The 20,878-nt window shown below is 34.8% G+C and overlaps 1 protein-coding gene across 1 annotated transcript in view; it reads left to right on the top strand.

Annotated features, from left to right (window-relative positions):
* Positions 1 to 767: 767 nt before the first annotated feature.
* CCDC39 (coiled-coil domain 39 molecular ruler complex subunit) overlaps positions 768 to 20,878 on the top strand; it is a 40,058-nt gene continuing 19,947 nt past the window's right edge. Inside the window, exons 1-11 of the mRNA XM_045788715.2 lie at positions 768 to 944; positions 6,315 to 6,434; positions 8,058 to 8,204; positions 9,805 to 9,963; positions 10,648 to 10,740; positions 10,833 to 10,961; positions 14,368 to 14,559; positions 16,232 to 16,335; positions 16,878 to 17,010; positions 19,433 to 19,627; positions 20,431 to 20,595. Coding sequence (XP_045644671.1) covers positions 855 to 944; positions 6,315 to 6,434; positions 8,058 to 8,204; positions 9,805 to 9,963; positions 10,648 to 10,740; positions 10,833 to 10,961; positions 14,368 to 14,559; positions 16,232 to 16,335; positions 16,878 to 17,010; positions 19,433 to 19,627; positions 20,431 to 20,595 — 1,527 coding nt within the window. The 5' untranslated portion in view covers positions 768 to 854. The remainder of the gene's footprint in view (positions 945 to 6,314; positions 6,435 to 8,057; positions 8,205 to 9,804; positions 9,964 to 10,647; positions 10,741 to 10,832; positions 10,962 to 14,367; positions 14,560 to 16,231; positions 16,336 to 16,877; positions 17,011 to 19,432; positions 19,628 to 20,430; positions 20,596 to 20,878) is intronic.

Below are 20,878 nucleotides of genomic sequence, written 5' to 3'. Positions count from 1 at the left end.
TGCCTTCATGATAATGTGGGCTCAGTGTTTCCTTTTTCGAGATTAGGAAGAAATACAGATTTCTATGTGAGATAGATTTGTGGATGTTAACAAACGAAAATGAGAGAAAAGAGAAAGAGAAAAATAAGGTGTAGGAGTGGTGAGGGAGGGACCACCAAACTCTGCGCCCCAAGTTTGCCAACTCTGCGCAGTCCATGTCTGCGGTTAGCCGGGACGCGCTGCAAAGGGCAGATGAGCATTGTGAGGAAGACCAGGAGATTAAAACAAAGATCGAAGCACACATCAGAGATTCTACGGGATGAATTGTGCTTCAAAATACCAGTCTACTTCAGCCTACGAGATTTCATCTGAGGATGAAATCAACAGACACCACTGGAAAAGAAAAGCCGGGTTTACTGTTTTCCTTAGCTCTCTCTCAGCGGCTTGCGATCCGGCAGTTGCGTGGCGCAATGCCATTCCCGTATCCTGTGTATCCTGGAGACCTCAGGCGCCACCGACTTTACACTCTCCGGGAGCGCCCGGGCAGACGACCTCAAGTCGCAGTTTGAGGGAAGGTTATGCGGGCACCTGGCAACCCCAGCGATCTCCTGGTGTATAGTGCTTCGCTTCCCTGGGAACTCAAAAAGAAAAAGCTCGGGATCTAGGGACCGAGTTCTCAACCGGAAGTTTTGCCTTGCGGCTTGAGCATTTCCTGTTTGGTAACTAAGGGCGCGGAACGGTTGCTAGGGCTGAGGTGGTAATTACAGGCGAGCTTAGCGGGTGTGGGGGATTGCCTCGCGTGCTGCTCCCGGGCTGTACGAGAAGGCGGATTTTTCCTCCACAGCTTGTCAGAGGTTCCCTATCCGTTTGCCATCATGAGTAGCGAATTCTTGGCAGAGCTGCATTGGGACGATGGGTTTGCTATCCCTGTGGCAAATGAGGAGAACAAGATACTGGAAGATAAGGTAAGCATCAGGTGAAGAAGGCGGGGTAAAGAGGGGAAATTTTCTGGTTGGCAGGAATACCCCAACCCCTTTATTCCTCCCCTTTCCTTCCCCAGGTTCGTCTCTTCACTAACTCTCACCCGCACCATCTTCTTCCTCCCTCACTTGCCCGCCCTTTTCGGAACTTGCTAAGCATTACAAAATATAAAATGAAACGATAATTGATATTCAGGACTATAAAGACTGAGTCGTTATTCTCTTCTCTCCTGCTCCATGTATTCATTTCCAGCCTGCTGGGCAGGAGAGGAAAGGCTGGTTCCTGGGTGCTCTTTTTCCTTCCTCAGAATTAAGCGCGGCTTGCAAAGGGACTTCTGAGGTTTTCGAAGCAACAGTTGTTTGCGGATGTTTATAAAACACGTTCGGGTCGACGTTTCTTTTTGAGTTTCTGCCGATGACATTTAAAGTTGAAAGTGTCTTGAAGAAATGTTTTCAAGAGGAACGTTCTAGTAAGAATGTAAAATGTTCAGTTTGCAGCTTTTCAAAGTGAGAATGTTGTCACGGAGTGATATAAAATATTTTACATTGTAAGGAATATTTTACACCAGCTTGCAACCAATGCATAATTTTTGTTAAAAATAAAATTGCAACCGGCTCAGAAAACTTTTAAAAACCTTTAACAGTCAGTCTAAAGTTCCATCACATGGCAATGTGTTGTGTAGAAGAGGGTCCAAGAACAGATGATGTTTACATTACTTTATAGAATGGAAGAGAAGGCTTTCTTTCCTCTGAAAAATGAAAATCCTTCACTGTTTTTTGAAGATTTTTCCCCCAAATACTCTGACTTATTTGCTCATGCCTAACTTAGATGGCTGCAGTTTTTTGTTTGTTTCAATGAAGGACAACATTAGGAAATAAAAGAGATTTAGCACTGAGTACTGAGGAATAATAATATTAAGAAGTATTCAGCCCTGGGTTCAGATCCTAATTACCAGCAATGAGCCTGTTTCTTCTTCTATAAACTGGAAATAAATAAAATAATTATTTCACAGGATTGTTAATACAGCTCTAAGGACATTAATGTAAGTTAAACTTCCATTCAAATGTTAGTTGTTGGTATTATTACCATAATATTTGTCTCATATGATTTTATATACATAGTAATTATATTAGCTATTTAAAAAATATTGCAGAGCAATAGAAAGAAGAAGAGTGAGGATCATAATCACTTCACCTGAATAAACAATGGCATTAAAAAAGCAACTCTGGTAAGTTTAAGCCATTCAAATAAAACAGAAGGGTATAAAATAAGAAATAGAGTACTCCCTCCTCGAAATACCTACTGTTGACTATAGAAGTGTGACTTTCATGACATTAAACGAATATTCCAGACATCATGGTCTACAGATATAGATAGAAGAGGCCAACAGAAGTATTATATGAATGGAATCCTACTATATGAGCTGTTTTTATTGTAACAATTTTTATTTAATAAAAATAATTTAGTTTTACTTAAGAGACAGAATGAAAGGGATTGTTGAATTTCAGGTAAATATTACTTGATTACTACAGATAGTGATTGCTTAAAAATTTTCTTAACCTTAGGAAAAACTATATAAGAAAAAAATGAAATGGTTAAATTATTGTTTAAAAAATGCTTTGTTTCATTTGTTGACAGTATGGGTTGACTCCCTGATCTTTCATTTTTCATTTTTAAAATAAAGAAATTAGCTCTCACACTTCTTTCCACCATCTTTTACCCCATTAAAAAGTAGTGGTTTTATTATTTTTATGTTATCAAGGTTTATTCAGTGTCCTTAATTTACTACAAGTGTTTAGTCTTATTTTATATTTAAACTGATGTAATGGTCCTTAATGCAGCCACTTGTCTTTTGACTGGTTGGGTTCTATCCTTAAATAGTTGTTTCAAGAAGGGTCCATAGTACTGTGCTTTTGATTCCTTGCATCCTTGGTTGCCAACTGATTTCTTGCATTGCCTGCTTTAAGTTTATATTCTTTAAATTATAGCATCGGATCTTCAAGATACCTTCCTTCTAGAGTCCTGTGTTTTTTTAATATGGACTATTTTTCCACAGGCCTATTTTCCAACTGTTAACTTGAGAATTTCCTTTATTCCTTTACTGGGTTGATGCTCTACTTCCTAGATCACATATCTTCTTTCTTGGGTAATTTCCTTATTTTGATGAAATACTTCTTGTGTGTCCCTAGGAAGTGTGTATAGGAGGAAAACTCTGAATCTGAAAATGTTTTTTGTTTAATCTCACATTTGATGGTTTTGGCTGGATAGAATATTCTAGGTTAAAAATATTTTTTCCACAGAATTTGGAAAGTATTATTTTCCAGTGGTGATATTCGTGAGTAATCTGATACTAGATTGATTTCCATTTCTTTGTGGGTTATAATTATAATCTCTGGAAGTTTTTAGGGTTTTGTTTCAAATTTACATTGTGGTTTTTATCTTGGCAACTCTGTCAACCATATTTTTAATTTTCAGGTTATTTGCTTGTTGCTTTTTTGTAGCACACGGTCTTGTTTTAGGAGTACAGTATCATTTACAGTCTGGCTGAGTGTGTGTGCGTGTGTGTGTGCATGTGTGTGTGTTAAGTTCTTTTTTGTGTCTTGAATTATGTTTCCTGTGGGATCTTTTTGTTTGTTTATCTTGATATCCCTCACATGTAAGTTTTCAATAAATATCTGGTGGTCCTTGCATGATCTTTTATATTTAAAAGAGGCAAAAGATATTTCTGGGAATTCTGTGGGGAAGGAATTATCAGCTTGTGGAGAGGTAATCATTATGCTTTCATTGAAAAAGCAGATGCTTTTGCTCTGGGTTCATTGTGCAATCATAAAAGTTATAACTGATGAAGTAAATAAAAGTCATAAAGCTGTATGCATCAAACAATGCAATAACTAAGTACATGAAAGTAAAAGCTATTATAAATACAAATAGACTTTGACAAAAAAGTACAGTTGTAGTAGGATACTTCAATATTGACCTCCTCAGAATTGGACAACCCTAATAGACAAAAATAAGAATATAGTTATGAATAATACAATAAAAATAAAAACAGAGAGAGCACATATATCCCTTAAATAAACACTTTAAGGAATATGTCCATAAAACATTTACAAATGTGGATCATTTACTATACCAGAACAAAATCCTTAATGCACTAAAAATGAATGTTAAAACTTAAAGACATTATATGAAGTGAAGTAAGGTGGACATAAAATACTGTATGGTTCCACTTATGTGACATACATAGAGTAGTCATATTCATAAAGATTCAAGTAGAATGGCAATTTCCAGGAGTTGGGGAGAAGGGGAAAGGAGAGTTAGGGTTTAATGGGCACACAGTTTCAGTTTGGGAAATGAAAATTTTCAGGTGGATGGTGGCAGTAGTTACATAACACATGAATACACTTAATGCCACTCTTAATGTACACTGAAAAATGGTTAAAATGATACAAAGTAGGTTATGACTATTTTACCACAATTAAATGAGTGGTAGGAATTTTGTAGGCCACATTCTCTAATCATAAGCCAATAGCATTTGTAATAAATAATTTAAAAAATTATCTTCCATTGTTATGGACTGATGTCCCCCCCCACCCCATTCATATATTGAAGCTCTAATCTCCAATGTAATGGTATTTGGCAGTGGGTCCTTTGGGAGGTAATTAGGCTTAGATGAGGTCATGAGAATGTGGCTCCCACGATGTGATTAGTATCTTTGTACGAAGTGGAAGAGAGACCAGAAGTCTCTCTTTCTCCACCATTTGAGTATGTAGCTAAGAAGGCACTATCTGTAAGTCAGAAAGAGATTTCACCAGAACCAAATTGGCTAGCACCTCTGTCCTGGACTTTCCAGCCCCCAGAACTGTGAGAAATAAATTTCTGATCTTTAAGCCACCCAGTCTATGATATTTTGTTATGTCAGCCTGAGCAGACTATGATATCCATCTTAAATACTTAGGCCAACTTCTCACATATATATTCCTGGATAGTTCTTCTATCATAGAGAAATTGAAAGGGAAAAGTCAGTTTTTAGAAAACAATAAAAAGAGAGTTCTTCACACCTATATCTATTGGAAATAGCAAAAATCTTACTAAAAGAAAACTTACAGGCTTAAATACCTTCATTTTTAAATCAGCGCCTTAGTTGGCTTGGGTTGCTTTATAACAAAATACCATAGACTGACTTAAAAAACAGACATTTACTTTTCAAGGTTCTGAAAGGCTAGAAGTTGAGATCAGGGTGGCAGAGTGTTTGGGTTCTAGTGAGAGCCCTCTTCCTGGCTTGCACATGGCTGCCTTCTCACTTTGTTCTCACATGGCAGAGAGAAAGGAAGCTCTGGTCTCTTGTCTTCTTAAAAGGACACTAATTCCATCATGAGGGTCCTACCTTCAGGTCCTAATTTAAACCTATTTACCTCCCAAAGGCACATCTCCAGATACCATCACATTGTGGGTATGGGTCTCAACATATGAATTTGAGGGTGACACAAACATTTAGTCCATAGTAATTGATGTGACAAAAAGTAAAGAAATTAGGAATTGCTCTTAATAAATTTTAAAAAGAACAACAAAGTAAACAAAAGAGGGAATTAAAAGTAAGACTGAAATTATGAACTATAAAGCAAAAAAATACATCTTTAATATTAGTATGCTTGATAAAATATAGGATATAACATCTAGTACATTAGTATTTATTTTCTTTCTTCCTTATTTAAAAATTCAAATATTGCCTTTTGTACTTTAGTGGATTTTGTTGTCTACCTCCTGGGTCGTAGCCCCAACTTTGGGAACCACAGATCAAGACGATAAGAAAGGATATTTTTGTTTTGTTGAGCTTTTACATTGCTTTGATATATTCTAATTGTCCTGAGAATCTATCTTGTAATTTCCTAAAGTTGTTTGTTTGTTTGTTTGTTATACATTTGCATTGTTTTGTTTCTACTCAGGGTTCTAATTCAGTGATACACAAAATACATTGAGAAATAGGGTCTAAGCACATGAGAGTTAGTTGTTTTCTTCTGTTCAGCTTGCTCTAAATCTGTTGGTTTTGCATAGGAGTTCAGGGAGGAGCTATTATACCTGGTGTCCCACTACTTTTCAAATTTATGGTTCATGTTCTGTGTTTTTGTTACGTCTGTTATTATGCTCTTGTTTGCTCTAGAGATCTTGTGGTTTAGTTATGGAATAAAATCTCGTTTTTTCCCTTTAAGTACTGCTGTATGAAAATTGCATTTTAACAGTGGTCCCTGAGAGATTTCTGAGAAATCTGAGAGATTTCTGTTGTCTTAATATCCTAATATAATGTGCTGACTTTCCCACAGTAATCTCTAAATTACTGCACATATTATTTACAGTTGTCAAAGCTGCAGGAGGAAAGGGCAAGCTTGCAAGATCAGCTACGTGACTATGAAGATCGAATTAATGCTATGACTTCTCACTTCAAAAATGTTAAGCAAGAATTTTCCTTTACACAGGTACAGTTATGCCAGTGTTATGTTGATTATGCCATGTGTAGTCATGGAACATTTCACATTGCATTTACATCTTGATTTTATTTTAGAGATACAACAGGAAACTTTAGCATAGCTGAACTATTGTGAACATAACCTTGAACCTGACGATAGGTAGAAAAAAAGGCTTTGAGGAACTCACTGCTGCCACCAAGTTCAGGAATAAATAATTCAGTTGAAAGAAGAGATCATTCAAACAGTCTAATGTAATATTAGGCATCAGATTATGTGAGAAGCATTTAGTGATCAAACAGTGATTTTAAGCCAAAATAGACCTAATGTAACACATGATAGAATTTCCACCTCCTTTTCACTTTTTCAGTGCAACCCACTGGGCCTTTTTGAGTGGAGGCAAATAGTTCACACACTTCAGTAGCCCTTAGGGCACCATGGTATTTTAGGATCCTGAGATAATAGAAAAATTAAATTATATTTAGGTTATTATTTAAGATAACCAGGAAAAGTACAATACATTTTAGAAATATTACTACAAATAATAAACTTAAAATTTAGAGTGATTAGTTAAGTAAGCTTTTGTTTTATGGACAGTCTATTCATGTGTAGAACATCATTCCCTGATGATGTCCTACTAATCAGCTCAGCAAATCAGCACTGGAGAGTTTACTAACTTCCATTTCAAACTATTTTTTAAAAAATGCATCTACCTTTCTTTGAAAGATATATAATTCTTAAAAGTGAACAAAACATGCTTTTAATACCAATTTATAATTAATACAGATAGGTAACCATTTTATTGTGTACAAGTCTTATTAGGAAGCTACGAATTTAATGAACTTTTAAAAGCAATACTTGAAATTTTTGAATCCTGATATGATTGAGTAACAAACTGTTTGGAACATATTTTCTTAAAGTTATTAAATCACTGAGTTGGGAATTTGAAAGTCAGAGACTCTCTGTAGGTATATTTCATTATAGTCAAACCTTAATTAAATCAGATAATAGACAAAAAAGACAGTAAACTTCCTATAGCACTAACAGCTCTAGTAATTAAAAATAATACTGATAGTGATAACTTTGAAGCACTGCAAACTCAATAGTCAACAAATACTATTTTATCAAGTAAAACTTAACACAAAGGCATGGTGGTTTATTAATATATTCTGGGAAATATTTATAACCATTAGTGTTTACATAGTCATTTATAAATTATCTCTTAATTAGAATATGTAATCAGTTCATAGAAACATCCCATTTCCCAAGTATTTTTAAATAAACTTTATTTCTTATTTTTTAGGTAAATGATGAGTTATATATATATTTTTAAGTCTTAACCATTATGAACTTTGGTTTTCTTCAATTTCCCTAGACCAACATAATATCTGAAAATTACTGATAACAATATTTTCTCCTAGGTCATTCCATGAACTGACTTTCTTACAACTAGTATGCAACACAAACTACACTGAATCATGAAACCTAACATAGTTCAGGTTTCAGAAAAGTGGACTTAATAGTACTTAATCTAAGTATTTTGTGGGAACTTTTTTGGGGGGCTAGTGGATTATTATAAATATTTTATAATATTAAAAATTAAAAGGTCTTTCTATCTTATAAATTATTCTGTAGTCTCTTTGTAAAGCCAGGGAGCATGAGATTGAAAGTGAAGAGCATTTTAAGATCATTGCTGAAAGAGAACTGGGACGAGTGAAGGATGAAATCCAACGACTGGAAAATGAAATGGCTTCAATACGAGAAAAGAAAAGTGATAAGGAAGTATGTATTGAAATGTTACTTAAAATTTTGTGCTATTGTTCTTTCTTCCCTCACCAACTAACACAGATTTTTTTCTATGGGAAAGGCATTCATTAGTTTTCTGACATTTACTTACATTGTTTTTTGGACAATGAAAGGTGTGCAGAGTTGTTATTTGAATGAAATGATAGAATGTTATATTTATTTTCCCACTGTTCATTTACCAAATAGTCATTGAGCCACCACATGCAGAGTACCATAGTGGCTGTCTGTTATGTGATACTAGACATATAAGTATTATATGATACTAGGCACAATTTGTTCATATATTTTTAAAAGGACATGTTAAAAATTACTTTTAATATTGAGTTTCATTTTTCATTCAAAATTTTTACCTTTCATATTAATTTATTAGCCTGTAACTCTAATATTAAACTACTGTAACCTCTTTTTCTCTTTTCCTTTGTTTTTAGTTGTCTGATTTGGGAGCTCTTTGCAAATTCAATTTTTCTCTTTACATGTGTATATACATATAGAAATGCACATATGTATGCATATGTATACACACATACATATTTTATTATATTTGTATTTATTTGCGTAATGATCTGTTTTCTTTTATGACTCTAGATTTGTTAAATGAATACATTTACAGAATTTTTGTGTTTTAGTTTCAGAGGTAGAATTTAGTAATTCATCAGTTGCATGTAACACCCAGGGCTCATTACAGCAAGTGCCTTCCTTAATGCCCATCACCCAATTATCCCTTCCCCCTACCCACCTCCCTCCAGCAACCTTCAGTTTGTTTCCTAGAGTTCAGTGCCTCTTATGGTTTGCCTCCCCTCAATTTTAATCTTATTTTATTTTCCCTTCCCTTCTCCTATGTTATCTGTTTTGTTTCTTAAATTCCACGTATGAGTGAAATCATATAGTATTCGTCTTTCTCTGACTGACTTATTAATTTACAGAAATATTTTTATCTCCTTAACAACTGTATGTATTTCAATTAAAAGTACTTCCAAAATTTCCATAGAAGAGGCATCTTAGAGGCAAGAATCTGATTGGAAATGGAGCTGAAGGGGACTTGACTTAGGCTTGAGTTAGCATATCAAGCACATTATTTTTACTAAGATTGTATATTCAATCTCTAATATTAGAGATTGCTCTGGGGGACTTCCCCTGAAGCCTTTTTTTTTTTTTTTTAAGATTTTTATTTTATTTATTTGACAGAGAGAGAGACAGCCAGTGAGAGAGGGAACACAAACAGGGGGAGTGGGAGAGGAAGAAGCAGGCTCCCAGTAGGGAGCCTGATGTGGGGCTCTATCCCAGGCCCCTGGGATCATGCCCTGAGCTGAAGGCAGACACAATCTTTGACTCAACTACTGTTCTCAACTTTATATAATCGTTTCCCCTCTATTTTACAACCAAAGAATTAAATACAAATATGGTAGTTATATAATTGAAATATGGTGCATTATATATATCTGGAAGTTGGGAAAGGGATAGGATTTCTTCTTTCCTTTTCAGTATGTTCTGTAGTATGTAATATTATGTTTTATTTTAGTTTGTGTAGTAAATAATATTTTATGATCTCTCCCTGCCCCCTTTCTTTGGAAATTAGAATAACATATTTAAAACTACTCAAAAATTGGATGGTTTGAAATGTCAAATGAACTGGGACCAGCAAGCATTGGAAGCCTGGTTAGAAGAATCAGCTCATAAAGATAGTGATGCCCTCACTCTTCAGAAGTATGCACAACAAGATGATAATAAAATTAGGGTGAGAAATTATAAATTGTAGACTTAGGTTTTCTCTGAATCTGTAGTGTGTGAACCTTTTTACCTAAATTAGATTTGTAATTTGAAAGCCATAGTTTTTTTGTGTGTGTGTCAAATACTCATAAAATTTTGCTGAAAGTTTTATAGATCCTCTGAAACCCTCTGACCATTTAGGGATCCACAGACTCCAGGTTAAGAATCCAGATTGAGAAGAGTTTTCAAAAGCATTTCAGAGAAGAAAGTTTTATATTAGAATTATGTATAAGTAATTTGACTTCTTTTGTCTAAATAATAGTTTGAATGTAATATACAGTGTTTGTTGATTTGAGACTATAGTGCTATTATTTAATATTATAACCATTACTTAAAATCTACTTGTAAGTAAATGTGTTAATATGTTAGTATTATGAAACATGCTGTTTTCTAATAGACTTAATACCAAATGCATTATTTTAAATGGCAAATCATTGTTTATTTTTTTCTAACTTACTTTAATAGTCTTTTTAGAAACAATTGAGTTTTCATTGCAGCCCTTTAGGGTTAAAAGATTATGTATTATTTTGTAATTGTTTTAGATAACAAATAAGTGTATATCTGTAATATAGTAGTACTTAATGTGAGATATGCTAATAGCTTTTAAGTTAAATGATCATTGTGAATATTTTTACATGCAACTACATCACAGGCACTGACTCTGCAATTAGAAAGACTGACTTTGGAATGTAATCAGAGAAGAAAGGTTCTTGACAACGAACTTACAGAGACTCTAAGTGCACAGGTTAGTTTAGTGAAGATTTTTATTAATTGTCGAAGGGATGTATGCAAAAGCACTTAAATTCACAAAAATGTTATTTGCTCTCTATCTGACAGTTAGAATTGGATAAAGCAGCACAAGATTTTCGTAAGATTCATAATGAAAGACAAGAACTCATTAAACAGTGGGAGAACACAATAGAGCAGATGCAGAAGAGAGATCGAGACATCGATAACAGTGCCTTGGTAAAGTAGTTGTTTAGTCCTTGCGGTGTTCAGCTGTGTTATTCTCTTTTGTATTTAACTCATTCATTTCAAATGTAACTCACATTGTTATTTGAAAATCACTTTTGTAGTAGGGTTCAATAGTTTTGATAAATGTTTTTCAAAGCTGACTCTTTCCATTTAGATATGTGATTTTATGAAGATTATTTACTTATGGTATTATAATGCTGAAGACTAGATCTTTCCATCTCTGAAATGTGGAACAAGAGAAAGTCAGTAGATAATGTTAGTGCAGTAAACCAATGCTCTGACTTACACGTGGTTTTCCAAAGGTGCTTTGGATTTAATGTATGTGCTATTTGAAATAATCACTGGTGTAGGGAAATGAGTCTCATGGTTGGCCAAGAAACAAAAAGGGAGAGTCAGGAAAGAAACCTAGACTGTGATGAAATTTCACTTTTGAAACTGAGGCACTCATAATAGGGTAGAAGCTTGGAAGGGAAGGAATACCACACCAATTAAACACAGACCTAGTGTTATCTTTTGCTACCTTCAGAGGTAATTTAGGAGACGTTTTTTAGAAAATCATTAAAGGGCAAAATGGTGGTGAGTAAAAATGGGAAGATTAGGGGGAGTTGGGATGGAGAAGGAATTGAGGAAAGAAGGCAGATGCGAGGATATGTTAACTTCCACTCTGAGTCTACTCCACGGAAAGTCAAGCAACCTAGGTCATTGGGAGATTAGAATTCTCATATCTGTATGAGGTTTACTTGCTATATGTGACTTATATGTAACTATATTATTCTTTTATTTTAAATTTTTGTAAGTAACCAACATTTTATCAACAAAATGGCCTATGCCTTCCTTGGAAGGACAAGGGAGAACCAGTCTTAACTATGAGTTCCTCTTAATTCTTAATGCTGATCTTGGTTTCAGGCATCAAGTCCTGACTGCTTCCTTTGTGTAAATCAAATGTGACAGATCCAAGATTGCAGATCCACAATTGCATTCTCATACAACCCCACAGCTGAATTGACACAGCCTGCTGATTTGGCAGAATATACAACTTGTAGCTCTCTGGTTATATTCACTGTGGTTTCTTATGGACATCTCCTGGTTGTCTTTTTTGTAAGAGAATTGGGAGGTGCTAAGAAGTGCCTCCATATGTAGTGGTATGCTTCTAATTAGAGTGTTTAACAACTGGCTCCCATTTGTAGCATTTCTGATTTCTGTGGGGAAACTACTTCCATACCAACGTGACTCCACTCAATGCAGAGTTGAGAAGAGATGTGTCAGTCAGTGCTGGTGAGCCAGTGAGATCCAGTTCATACTAGGACGGGATTTAATCTTTGGTCCTGTGACTCCAAAGCAGTTCCTGCCTTCTTGATGTCTTCTTGGTAGGAATCTGAGCATATGAACCTGAAATTGGCTTCTTAAAAGAAACTTTTATATTATATAGAAGAGGAAAAATATTTTTCTATTATGCTTTTATTCCAGTGTGGAAATTTTGGGGTATTACTATACTTATCAACATCACCTACAAAAAACTTAACTGTGAGTAGATAACACCGTTAAAAAATGTGAATGTTGAAGTAGGTATTAAATTATCTGTTTTAGTGGTAGAAAATCAATATAAGGCAGGAAGTTCTAGAATGATCATTTGACATATATAAACTTAGGATGTTTTGACATGTCTTTGGTTGAATGAACACAGTATATATATATAGAATGTTACATTATAGAGTGTTAATTGTTATAGAGAACATGTGGGATTTAATAAATTTATGCTTTTTAAAATGTAATGTATTTCAGGGGTGCCTGTGTGGCTCAGTCGGTTAAGTGTCTGCCTTTGGTTCAGGTCATGATCTCAGGGTCCTGGGAATGAGCCCCAAGTCAAGTCAGGGTCCCTGCTCAGCAGGGAGCCTGCTTCTCCCTCTCCCTCTGCCCTTTGCCCTACTTCACTCCCCCACTGACCTACCCCACTCCCCGCTTCTCCTCCTCCCTCTCCCTCTGCCCTGCCTCATTCCCCTGCTCATGCTCTCTCTCTCTCAAATAAATAAAATCTTTAAAAAAAAGTAGTACATTTCATATATATATATATATATATATATATATCCATTGAATATGCTAATATGTACAGTATTACATGCAGCACTTCTAAAACTTACTCATTTCAGAACATATACCCTCACCCTAGGCTCCCTGCTCAGCGGGGAGCCTGCTTCTTCCTCTGCCTGCTGCTCCCCCTGCCTGTGCTCTCTCTCTCTCTCTGACAAATAAATAAATAAAATCTTAAAAAAAAAAAAAAAAAAGAACATATACCCTCCCCCAACCCAATTTTTTGGGATTAATTGTTTGGTGGGACTCCATTTTGGAATTACATTTTAGGGTAAATTTTCCTTCTTCCTCCATTCCTCTAACATGTTGCCATCAACATCACTTGTAAAAACCACATATGAGCTTTTTATTCCTCAGCTCTAAAATCTTCTTTGTTCTACATTGCTTAAAAATTGAACCTCTTTAACATGGCAGTTAAAAAAATTGAACTTTTTCACAATTGGGCCCTATCCTCTACCTTTCCAGCCTCATTCCTTTCATTTGTACCCACCCCTTCTTAATATATCCCCATTCCATCCCTGCCCTCCCTATACTTTAACCACATTAGAGTATTTATGCATCTCCATGTACTTTTTTTAGGCCTAACTTAAAAGAAGCCTCTTAAGTGATGCCTTTTGATAATTCATCTTGGATAGACTTCATCATCTCTTTTTTCCCATGGTGCTATGTCCACATTTCAGTTACTACCTTGTATATTCTATTTATTTTGTATCTCCAAGACCAGCAAAAGGCCTAAGTGAAGACATTCCTATTGAAACCAATAACTAAAATATTATTCTCAAAAGATGAAAAAAAAACCACTGGTACTGTGAAATATTTGGAAAAAAATAATTGAAATCCAACTTTCTATGTAAAAATATTCAACAGTGTTATATTTTTTAGACATCGTCTTTTGTTTATAAATAAGCTTGATAATTTTCTTATCTCTTTAGCAAAGTACCAGATGAAAGAAAACAAGATCTATAAAAAAAATGAGCTTATAGATACTTATGTGTAACATATTAATACTTTGTTTTTATTCATATAAAAATAGGCTCTCTCTCTTTCTCTCTCTTTTTTTAAGTAGGCTCCACGCCCAGTGTGGAGCACAATGCAGGGCTCGAACTCATAACCCTGAGATCAAGACCTGAGCTGAGATCAAGAGTTGGATGACTGAGCGACCCAGGTGCCCCCAAAATAGACTCTCTTTAAAGAAAATATTGTCTTAAGGAGTTTTGATAAAGTATCGAATATAGAAAAATAAAAACTAAATTCCTTTTTGTTTTGTTCATTGTATTAAACATATATTTAACATATTTTTAAATCTTAGGCATTAGCAAGGATAAAGCAGGAAATAAGAGAAAAAGAAAATTTGGTTAAAGAAAAGATCAAGTTTTTGGAAAGTGAGATTGGGAATAACACAGAGTATGAGAAGAGAATTTCCGTTGCTGATCGTAAACTTTTAAAATGTAGAACGGAGTATCAGTGTCATGAAACGAACAGAAATCAGCTGAAAGATGAGGTATGTCAACAAAAAGACTGGCTTGTGTGTTTGTGACAAATTACTATAAAAATAAGCATAAAAGCTCTCCTTTGATTAAGGAACTGCCTTCTAGGTTTTTTTTTCTTCTGTCTCTTCATGTTGTGGAACTTTTAGGGTACTGCAGTTGAGCCCTGCTTGGTGAAAGCAAGAGGGGTGCCAGGCATATCACAGGGTTCCCCCCCCCCCCAAGTCATACAGCACACAACTTGTCCGTCACATACGGAGTTTTGTAAATGACTTGAGGCAAAAGGCTCCCAAAGTGTCTAGACCTGAAATCGTGATTGTAACTGGTAAATGGGTAGATGTGAAGGGGCATATTGACATTAGTAATAACCCGAACTGTCTTTCCAGTGCTACACGTGTGTGGTGGTTTTGACGCAAATTCTAGGTGGAGCTATTTGCTTAAGTTCAGTTTCTGTCCTTGTGAGGGGATAATATTTCAGTCTCGTAGTGACACAGTTTAGTCGTAAAATAACTTGAAACAGACAGAGAACAAAATTTCTCCTGCTTTGTTCTTTCCTCTTGTGCAGGCACACATGCCCAGCTAGGTTGTTCATAGGGGGTGTTAGTGATCTTTGTGACTGGCTTATTTCATTTATTTCACTCAGCATAATGTCCTCAAGGTTTATCTATGTTGTAGCAGATGTCAAAATTTTGTTACTTTTTAAGGCTGAATACTATTCCATTGTATGTATATATCACATTTTGCTTCTCCGTTTATCTGTCATTGGACACTTGGGTTGCTGCCATGTTTTGGCTATTGTGAATAATGCTGCTTTGAACATGGGTGTACAATTATCTCAGAATTGCTGGATGGTAATTATGGTAATTATGTTTTTAATTTTTTGAGGAACCACCATACTGTTTTCTGTAGTGGCTGTACCATTTTATACTTCCACCAGTAGTGCACAAAAGTTGCAGTTTCTCCATGTTCTTGTCAACACTCGTTCTTTTCTTTTTTTCTTTTTTCTTTTTTTGGTAGTAGCCATACTCATGGAAGGGTGTGAGGTGGTATTTCATTGTAGTTTTGATTTGCATTTCCCTAATGATTAATGCTGTTGAGCATCTTTTTTATGAGCTTATTGGCCATTAGTATATCTTATTTGGAGAAATGTTTGTTCAAGTCCTTTGCTCATTTTGGATCACTTTGGGTTTTTTTTTGTTGTTGTTGGTGGTGGTGGTGGGGAGTTTTAGAAATTATCTATATATTCTAGATATTAATCCCTCATCAGGTGTATGATTTGCAAGTATTTTCTCCATTTTGTGGACTGCCTTTTAACTGTGTTGATATTGTCTTTTGATGCACAAAAGTTTTTATTTTGATGAAGTCCAATTTGCCTTTTTTTCTTTTGTTGCCTGTCATATCCAAGAAATCATTGCCAAATCCAATACTATGAAGCTTTTGCTCTATGTACCTTTAATGCATCTATGTAGGACTCTATAATTTGCCAGTATCATGCAATAAGTCATTTAAAATGTAATATCAGATCAAAAAGAAAAACCGTTAATATGTATTACAGCAATAATACTGTATTTATGGGTGTGATGTAGGTTAAAAACTAACATGTTCAGAATAGAACTTTTCAAAAATGAAATTAATTTATGAGATGTAGAGTAAATATGTAATTTCTGTCTGTTAACTAATGAATAGCTGGATTCTTTAAAAGCCACCGTGAATAGAAGTTCCAGTGATTTAGAAGCTGTAAGAAAAAATATTTCCAAAATAAAAAAGGACATTCATGAAGAAACAGCAAGGTAAGAAAAAAGATATTTAAATATGTTTATAGTTCTTGACTACTTCTATTTTTTTAAGATTGTATTTATTTATTTATTTGAGAGAGAGAGAGAACAAGTAGAGGGAGGAGCAGAAGGAGAGGAATAAGATGCAGAGCTCAGTCTCATGAACCTCAGATCATGCCCTGAGCTGAAATCAAGCGTTGAACGCTTAACTGGCTGAGCCACCCATACACCCTAGCTCTTGACTACTTCTAGAAAAATTATTAAATATTTAAGTTTTTGTTAAATAATTGTAAACTGATAGCTGCTAAATTATTAAACTTGAAAAAAAGTTTTTCCTGGGTTTTCTTTGTAAAGGCTTAGGAACAATATTTTTATGGCTTATTAAATATACATTTAATAAATATTTAAGGTTTACAGAAAGGTTACAAAAAGGTAATAGAAAGGTTTATGGCAAAAGAAACCTTCAGGTTATATGAAGAAATCTTAGGATAAACTATTCCTTGTTTGTATTACTTTATAGACATGTTTTCTGTTTTTTCCTCATAAACTCTCTCTAGGTTACAGAAAATTAAAAATCATAATCAGATTGTAAGAAAAAAATTACAGCAGATAACTGAGAAAACAATGTCTGTAGAAGAAAAAGCTACCAATTTGGAAGATATGCTAAGGGAGGAGGAAAAAAGCGTAAAGGTAAAACTTATTAGTTCTTAAATGGTCACAGCGAATTTAGCAATAGTGAATTAGACTCTTGTAATCGGGGAGTAGGAGGTCTTTTAAGAAGCTCTGCTTTCTGGTGTGATCGCGTTTGTAATCAGAATTTCGGGTTGTTTTGGACCCCCTTTTTGTGTGTGGCTTCCAAAGATATTTCTGGCCTTCTCTCTTAAAGCTTCTACTTCTCCTTTTGCTTCACTTTTGGTGTTTGACTTGGATGTCTTCTTTCACAGGTAGCCCTCGGCCTGCGATCTCATGCCTTCCCAATGCCTGGTGTGTCTCTGCTTGTTATTCACATATATGCTCTTAAGTTGCAGACATACCTTGAAAAATGCCCATATTTTAAAATTGATTTCTACCCTTACAGTTGGTTATCATTTTTTGTTTGTTTGTTTGTTTGTTTGTGATCAAATTCCCCCAGTGGTCTGCATTCCTTCCCTGTGTTTCTTTATCATTTATTATCTCTGACAGTCTGGCACCACTTATAAGTAAATGGACTCTTAAGTGTTCTACTTTATCAACTCTTTGGCATCTTGGTAACATTTAGGCCAATTTTTGAAGAACCAGAAAAGGCTGGTTCATCATTTCCTCTTTGAAAACTTCAAAGTGACTTCTGTGACCTGACACTATTTACACTACTTCTTGCTTTTACACTTTTTCTGAGGGGGAGCTGAAGACCATGGCAATATCCCCCATTTGCTAAACATCAAGTATGGTTTCACTTATATTTAGAGAGAATCAACCTTCTTCAGTGTGCTGTTGAATGTTCAAAATCTCTGAATAATGAAGTCATGCAGCAGTCTTGACTTGAGTGGTATATGAGTCTAAATCACATTATTTTTAAAAAAGGTGTTTTTTTTTTCTCTTAGCATGATTTTCTGTAGCACATGAAATGGGACAGTATTAGAACTTAATGGAAATCTGTAATGACTGAAATCCATGTAAAATAGACCTTTTGATGATGACATTAAAAACTGGTGACATTTTTGAAGAAATTAGCTTAATTGGAAAAAATGGGATTGGCAGCGTGTGTGCTACTTATGCTGTAGTAGCGTTTTATTCATAATCTTGGTTTTTGTAGCTGTTAGTTTTTGTTTGTTTGGAAAAATCCTAACCCTGTATGTTTTGGAGATGTATTATGTTATTCACCACCAAGCATCGACTTTAAAACTGCCAGGCAATCTTTGAGAAGGTCTTAAAACTAATGAAAATTATCTATTATATTAAAAAGCGTTTTAAAGATTATATTAGATTATATTTCTTAATTTGTCAAAATTTAAATGTGCCAATAATAGATTTTTTTTTTCATATTGAGGTTCATTGGTTGCCAAAAGGAAATATGCTTATCTGGGTATAAGAACACAAAGGGAAATTATTTCAACAATTAAAATATTAACTTTCAACAGGTCTTGCTTGGCATGGGAGGTCTATTTGAAACCTGGAACACTTGGTCATGAAGCCCTGAGGTCAAGACAGATCTGCATCTTGAGAGATGAGCAGTGGGAATGGGGGAAAGTTTTCTGTTTCCTAGAGGGCTGCACATGTAGGGAGGCCAGCTAGAGATGAGGTGTGAATAAAGGTGCCAGTAGTGTGTTGGGGCCAACCCTTTCCAGCTCATAAGAGTTGATAGTTAAATTTTCTGGAATTTTGCAAGTCAGTTGCTAAACATAGCTACTATTAAAAATTAAATTCTATAGACTTACAATTAAATACATAATATTCAAAACAAAGTAATAAGTATTCAGTACTCATCACTTGCAAATTATTTTACTAGATTTTACTATTATCTATTTATGCTCTTAAAGTTACTTAAGATTACTTACATTTATTATATCTATATAGTGGAAATGCTATGTAATGGTCTGCTACTGCAAATTTCTTCCCTACTCTGGCATTTAGTGGAATCGTGTTAGTAGCTTGAGATTGGCCATAATGGGAATATTTATACAATGAAAATCAGCTTCTTTCCCCTAACCTCCCATTCACTGGAAAGCTGGTGGTTAAACATTTACCTGCTCACCCTTGGATAGTGCCCAGAAGAAGGTGGGAGATTGAGCAATGTGATTTCTTTCCTGTAACACCTGCAAGACTGCAGCAAATTCTGTGAACTTAAAAGTTGTATGTCTCTGGTATATTTTATTTTCTAAGGAAACCAGTGGAATGGCCAAGTTCTAAGGTCAGGGTGACATGGTGTAGAATTAAGATGACAAATCAAGGTACTGGAATAGAGTAGACTAAGAAGTGTTGGAGATTTGTTGAAATTGTGGGAAGGGCATTCTTATATTCTCATGGGCTAAAATGTTGGGGGGTTAATTTATGACCCCCCTAAATTATATTGTTCATATAATAAAACATTTCAAGGCATTATAATTTCATTGATCACTATTATTCTTATCATCAGGAAGTGGAAGTTCAATTGAACATAGTAAAAGATGTGCTATTTAAGAAAGTTCAGGAATTACAGACCGAGACAATGAAAGAAAAAGCTCTTGTATCAGAAATTGAAGGAACTCGTTCCTCTCTAAAGCACCTCAACCATCAATTACATAAACTGGATTTTGAAACCTTGAAGCAGCAAGAAATTATGTACAGTCAGGTAGGTGTTAATCTTATGAATGTCTTCCATATTGATTTGTTATAGTTGTGAAGGTCAGGATACTACAGTGTCCTGAAAAAACAGAGATCTTTAAAGCACTCTTGGGGGGATAGACATGCTGAAATGGGATATCATGTTTGGTCAGTAGTAGGGTAAGGGAGCCTTAAAAGCTATTTTTTTCTTGATCTGAAATAAACAGATAAAACTCTAGTGGGGGAAACCATGCTTTAAAGGAAGCTGGGGCAATTGGGCCTGGAGTAAAACAAAACAAGGAGTGGGCTATCTGAAACCTGGGAAGACTATATGTTGAGTCTTAGTCGTGCAAACATGGGCTTCCCTACACCAACCCCTAGACTAATAGTTTAAAAGCACTTTAGAAGTTTTTCCTTATTTGTTCCATTTATATATTCTGTCTCATGTTAATTCTTTAATATCATCCCTCACTACCTCTTAATTTACTTGTCTAATGTAGTCTTAGTTCCTTAGAAAATGTGCCCTCAGAAATCCATGTCCATGTAAATCCAGTGGATTTACTGAGGTTCCGTCCTAGTAGTATGGTAAATACCCTCCTAGCTGACTTCTTACATTTTCAGAAGATTACTTACTTTTATATCACTGTCATGTGCCTTAATTGTTGAAGAATAGTTTGCTGTTTCTCTGCTTAGAGTTAAGAAGGATTTTATACTATAAATTACTGAAAAATTAAAGTGACTTTAGTAAATGATGACACTTAAGACTAAACTTTAAGAAATGGTTTTAACTGTTTGTTTCTCCTTACTATGTGTTTTTAAAAACTGTAACAGGATTTTTACATTCAACAAGTGGAACGCCGAATGTCACGGTTAAAAGGAGAAATTAATTCAGAAGAAAAACAAGCCCTTGAAACAAAAATTGTTGAACTTAAAAAGACATTGGAAGAGAAAAAATCTACATTTGGCATTTTGGAAACACAGATCAAGAAGCTTCATGTAACTTAGCCAAAATACTTTTGATGCTTCAAATATCCTAGCCATTAGTCGTTCTGTTTTAAGTCAACATGGTCCTAAGACTTTACTTTGGATAGGATGATTGCCAAGCTACCTGCATATGTAACAAATGTATGAACTCATGTTCATGTTATACTGACTATGAGAATATAACATTACCATTGATTATGTACTTACTATATGCTAAGTATATTACATGCCTGTAGTATTTTATCTCATTTAATCTTTATCAGTGTCTTGTGAGGGAGATATTATTACTTTTGTC

This window comes from Ursus americanus, chromosome 4 (genome assembly GCF_024610735.1).
Source record: "Ursus americanus isolate L20-20 chromosome 4, mUrsAme1.1.p, whole genome shotgun sequence".
NCBI lineage: Eukaryota > Metazoa > Chordata > Mammalia > Carnivora > Ursidae > Ursus > Ursus americanus.
The sequence above is the reverse complement of the archived record's forward strand: the minus strand, read 5'-3'. Positions and strand labels throughout refer to the sequence as shown.